The sequence below is a fragment of the Nymphalis io genome, chromosome 10 (assembly GCF_905147045.1).
Source record: "Nymphalis io chromosome 10, ilAglIoxx1.1, whole genome shotgun sequence".
Lineage (NCBI taxonomy): Eukaryota > Metazoa > Arthropoda > Insecta > Lepidoptera > Nymphalidae > Nymphalis > Nymphalis io.
Window position 1 is genome coordinate 4,396,971 of NC_065897.1, and position 6,000 is coordinate 4,402,970.

At 30.0% G+C, this 6,000-nt stretch overlaps 1 protein-coding gene across 1 annotated transcript in view; it reads right to left on the minus strand.

Moving 5' to 3' along the window:
• The window catches only part of LOC126771255 (ATP-binding cassette sub-family G member 1-like), a 79,011-nt gene extending 74,211 nt beyond the window's left edge, over positions 1–4,800 (minus strand). The window contains exon 1 of the mRNA XM_050491042.1: positions 4,384–4,800. Coding sequence (XP_050346999.1) covers positions 4,384–4,615 — 232 coding nt within the window. The 5' untranslated portion in view covers positions 4,616–4,800. The remainder of the gene's footprint in view (positions 1–4,383) is intronic.
• Positions 4,801–6,000: the final 1,200 nt, after the last annotated feature.

The following is a 6,000-nucleotide window of genomic DNA, read 5'->3' on the forward strand; positions in this document are numbered from 1 at the left end:
CATTCTAAATATATATATATATATATATATATATATATATATATATATATATATATATATATATATAATTACCGTTATAGGTAGGCGGACGGAAAAAAGGACCAACTCCCATAGACATTGGCGATGTAAGAAGTATTAACCATTCCTTACACCGCCAGTGCACCACTAATCTTGGGAACGAAGGTATTATATCCCTTGTGCCTGTATTTACACTAGCTCACTCATCCTATCTTTTCAATATTGCTGTTTGGCGGTGGAATATCTGATGATCGTGTAAAGCCCTACCACCTACAATACATAAAAAAAAACAAAGCCTAACAATTGTTTTATAAATTATTAAGACTACCATGAGCTTTGAACGGAGAGCCTTGACTATTGAATTACCTCGGCTTAGCATGTCAAGGTTAATCGGTGACAAACTTCAAACCACTTAAGACAAATGTGAGACTAATAAAACCAATAATATAAATAATTAATATTTATTTAAGGGCTAAATGAATGTCAACTAGTGTTTTATCAAAAAATATAAATGTGTTAACCTCGTCGATTCTTCTGACGTTTATTTATCAGAATAATTTAAAGCCTTTCGCTTCTAGTAATGGTATGTCAAGAATGGATTTGATTAAAATTGCAAAAACAAATCGATAAATTCGCAGTTTAATATTAATCAGCTAAGCGAATATATGTATATATATTTATGTTATATACTGGTTTAGCTCTGTCGAAGCAGCCTTTGTTGTGCCGTCTCATTCAGAAGCACAAATGTGATGTGCATTGGCCACTACTCTTTCACTCTTTTCTTTTTGTCTTTTGTTTGTCGCATCAAGCGATGACATTTGACCAGATATTTCGTTTTCGAAAGTTAAGTTACAGTTCCTGCGTGAAATATCTTGTATTTTAGGTTAAGATAATCATTTTCATTAATCTTATTAAAAGTGTTTAAAATATAGTACAATAAGTGAGATAAAAGATTATTGTAGAGTTTAGGGAAGTTGGAAATAATCGCTTGTCAGTCGCAAAGAACAAAAGTCACCTAAACAATGACATATCTGCAAATGACATCTGAGAGTAACTGGAACGGGACGTTTATGTTTTATGAATAATTGAAAATATGAATGCATCAATCAATATCAAAATTATAATATATATTTTTTTACAACTAAAAGACTATAATTATAATTTAATTAAATTTTAGTTTAATCTTAGATTGTCTAATACTTAAGTGTGTAAAATAATTATTCTAATTTTAACTTAAGGAGTTCTTATACTAAATACATGATAGATGTCAGAAGTTGTACATTGACATTGTACATTTAAAAATAATATAGTGTCAAAGCAAATTTCAATAAAGCGTGTCTTCTAATTAAGTAAAGTACGGTTTACTTTAACAAAGCGCGTAATAGTAGTGACCGTAGATATTTATCACAATAACGTAAAAATTTATGAATTCTTTCAAACGTTTTTCTTAATGTAATTACTTTAAAGGAACTGGCACTTTCACACACTTATACACACACACACACACATTATAACAACAGTTTATAATAACGAGATAATTAATAATGGTCAATAGTAATTACCTTTCATTACACTTTTCAAAGACCAGCTAGAACCAGACAGTTTTTTAAATAATAATTTTATAGCATTCTTATGCCATGACCAAAAATATTTTATTCATTTTTATAATCTATAATCTGTTCAACAAGATTACTCGTTAAATTTGTTTTTCCGTGTTTACCATAAAACCTGTAATTATGTATGTAGGTATGTGTATGTACATGTCCTTATGTAGGTACTAGGTTACGCTTATATCAAACACGGCGTTTGGCAGAAATCGAAATTGATTCGTGATGCGAAAATTCAAGGTTAGTAGTAATGCGTAGATCCAAAGTCCAAAATAGAGTTGGGGTCAATCGGGTAAGCCAACAACAGATAAAGAAACACGTTATAAAACATCCCAAGAAAAATATTCGGTGTTAGTCTCAACACGGAGGAGCGAATGACCTACTTATGACATGACACAATGAGTTTATAATCACTTGACATGTCAGATGTGTAAGTCGTGCTATTTGTTTGATGAACCGATTATTCTACTAATTTATATGAATATCCTTATACAATCGGTGATTATTATTATTATTAATTTTTTAGTTTATTATTATATGCAAATATCAATAGTTTAAATATTTATATTCTATATATTATACCAGTTATATTATAATATCAATCTTAAGAATTACCAGAGGTATAAAATTCAATTAAAATCATCCTATTTCATAGACTTATTTTGGCAACATTCAGGTTTTTTCGGATGCCGAAATTAGAGCGTACACCAATTGAATTGAAACCTTAAATTTTTAATTATTTATTCCCTTATTATACAAAAAAGTAAAATGCATGAACTTTTAAGCGTTTTAATTATACTTACCCTGGGCAATATTATGTCTAATATTGCCCAGGGTCCAGGCACAGTTTGGCGTAAAGATTTACTAGACAGATTGATTTTAGAGCCCGATTTAAACTGGCAGCAAAATCTAGTTGTAATTCACGTAACATGACAAACTTTTAAAATTCAGAGCTTGATAAATAATCATATAAATGGGCTTAGAAACCTGAATAGAATTTTATCGACATTTTTACGAGCACTTTAAAAAAATATTTAGACAAATTTACGATCACTTGTCTCCTTGAAACTATAACAGGTTAGTAAACAAATTTAAATAATCAGTAAATCGAACGTTTTTCGATTCGACCAAACGAAATTTCGATTTAAAAATAAATATTTTCGGCCTTACTTATAAACGTTTGTTTAGCGGGCGATTAGTTAAACAATACTGTGTCTTCTTCTTTCAAATGTGAAATCAATACTGTCAAAAAGAAATGTGAGAAATCAAGGTTCCCTAAACACTATGCTTAGGTTATAAGTAAACGACGTTTTTGATGTTAGAAAAATAGTATTTCAATATATTTAAATGACGGTAAAAAAAAGTGAATAGTTAAAACATTTTTGTGGTACAAAAAAATGATAGCCGTTTTAAGATTGTAATTTACATTTTATTTAACACTTTCTGACTTGATTGAAACTTGGTGATAAGGTACAAACATACGTATAACATTAACAAATGGTTCAATGTATTTTTATTTGGTTTAAACAATTTGATATTAATTCAATCAATATAAATCAATCCAAAATATACTTATATATTCTTGAATTAAGTTAGGCAGTCGCAATTAATTATTCATTAAAGAATATATTACCGTCTAGTTTCTGAACGACGATAATAGTTAATACAATAACCATTTTTTCAAAACATATTTAAGGCTCTTTGTGAGCTTGAACTTGTTTTTGATTTGTTTTAAACATTCCTACTACTACGCCATCAAACATACATTCATTTAAGCTAGATGATTTTATGTATAGATATATTGTATAATTATTATAATTATACTTAAGAATAATATTTTTTATAAAATAAAAAAAGTAAATTCTAATTGATCCTAAATTCAATCAAATTTTGGAAATAAAAAATATATATTAATGGCTATTCAGATAAGAAATCAATTATATTGTGATGTTATCTTCAGTCCGCGGTTGCGACAGAGATAGTTTTGTCTTTATCACACGTCCAAATTACGTGTTAGAAATAATGTTAAATCAACTTTTACGACATGTCAAGTGTATTTTGACACATCCACTTTTTAATCCAGTAATTAATTTTTTTCAGACTTTTTATCATACGAATATAAGAGAGCGTTTTAATAACGTTTACGATTGTCACTATTTTAAATCAAAATAGCGTATTGATGAGGTATTAGAACGTAGATAACTAAAATAACAGTTTAATTTAAAATACAATATTAAAAGAAAATGATATTGATATTTGTATTTATTGTCAATTATTTAATATTAATAGAATCGCATCGTCTATTATAATGGCAATAAAGAGAATAAATTAATATTTTTATGTCTAGTGAAAATTTCACAAAACTTCATCGTTAGTTATTTTTTATTCTCGACGTTGTTTTGACAAATAAGTAGTTTTAAATGTTAAAATGTTAATTTAATTTATGACGATGTTTCAGAGTGCATATTAATAGCCTATTGAATTTTCTGATAACACTCATTTTTGTTAGTACTCACGTTGTATCGATTAAAATAATTAGTTTATAATTATATTACAATAAAACAACCTCAAATTTAGTAAATTATTAGTATCGCAAACGTAAATGTCAGATATTTAAATATATTTTTTTAATTTGTTTTTATTTTTTGATTATTTTAAAAATAATTTATTTAATAATAACGAGCTTCTAAAGATAATCGTTTCAAAGTAAATTTTAATTTACTTTTCACAATGTGTGTAAATATTTTTATCGACCTACCTTTTCCAGAACCTATGGTAAATCCAATATCTTCGAATAAAATGTGGACAGGGGGCCGTTTTGCCATACGGTTCAATGCCTTTAGAGTGGATCCAGCCCTTTCCAAAGCAGCTGGGGTCCATTGACTGCCCTCACCAGGACTTATTGTTGAGGGTTCAACATCATTTGACGTAGAACTGTGGGCTAATGCAGCCCCAGCTATCGCACGACGAACCAACGGGATATTCGACATATCTTTAATAAAATCTTAAGGCTTTAAAATATTTTCAACACATCACACGGTTCGCGATTTAATAATGAAATTGAGTTATTAAAAATATTTACTATTGTTATCGATATTAATTACGACAATACATAGCTGCGCATGCGTGCACGCACATTCTACGTAAAAGTTGCCGGTATACTGACGCAGTGACCGTTGATGATGCCAACGGTTAACTGAGCTGCGCCTCATGCGCCTGCGCTTGAGTCGGTTAAATTCACCCACACAAAAGACAAGTGCACGCTATTAACATTTTTGTATATTGGTAACGTTAGCGTTTTATGTAACATGTTTGAAGTGTATTGCCTGCTTTATCAGTACAATCAGGTGTAATGCGTTTGCGTTGTGTAAGTTTCCGTATATCATGCGATTGAAGCGATGCCTGATTACCCGTTTAGCTGTGCACTTCCTCCGATCTATTAATATAATAAAAGCAATATTTATTTTATATACTTTGAATTTAAAGATTTATTTGACAGCTTCGTATAAATATTGGTAGTTTTTGCGTGACACCTGAAAAAAGCAAGCTAATAAACAAGCAAATTACGACACAGAACTTACATCCTTATACTTTGTAATAATTATAATGATCCAAATTTAATAATAAACAAAGACCTATAGAGTCGAAAGTCGCATACTAGGTTATTGTAATTGATTTTCTGGATTTTGACTAATATAATGTCTTAAAAGGCGGGAAGTTCTCAGTGAGGTCGTCTGATCAGTTACTACTTTTTTTTTGTTAAACCTCTATTGTGTTAAATATGGGTGGGGTTGACTTGTCCAAATGAATAAATAGATTCCGTAACAGCCTGTGAATGTCCCACTGCTGGGCTAAAGGCCTCCTCTCCTCTTTTTTGAGGAGAAGGTTTGGAGCTTATTCCACCACGCTGCTCCAATGCGGGTTGATAGAATTCACATGTGGCAGAATTTCAGTGAAATTAGACACATGCAGGTTTCCTCACGATGTTTTCCTTCACCGTAAAGCACGAGATGAATTATAATCACAAATTAAGCACATGAAAATTCAGTGGTGCTTACCCGGGTTTGAACCCACGATCATCGGTTAAGATTCACGCGTTCTTACCACAGGGCCATCTCGGCTTTTTTTTTTGAATAAATAGATTAACATTTTTAAAACCACTTAGAACAGATTGTTTCTATTCTATCTTATGCTATTGAAAAAGAAGGTCTTTAGATAACCTTAGATTTATGGATTCCATGTGATTTGCTATGTAATACAAATAGTTCTTGATTAATATATTTATATTTATAATACAACACTATTCCACTTAACTACTTAAATCCCCTTTACTTTTAGTTCTGAAGTACTGATAACTTCGCCGACATTTAAAATG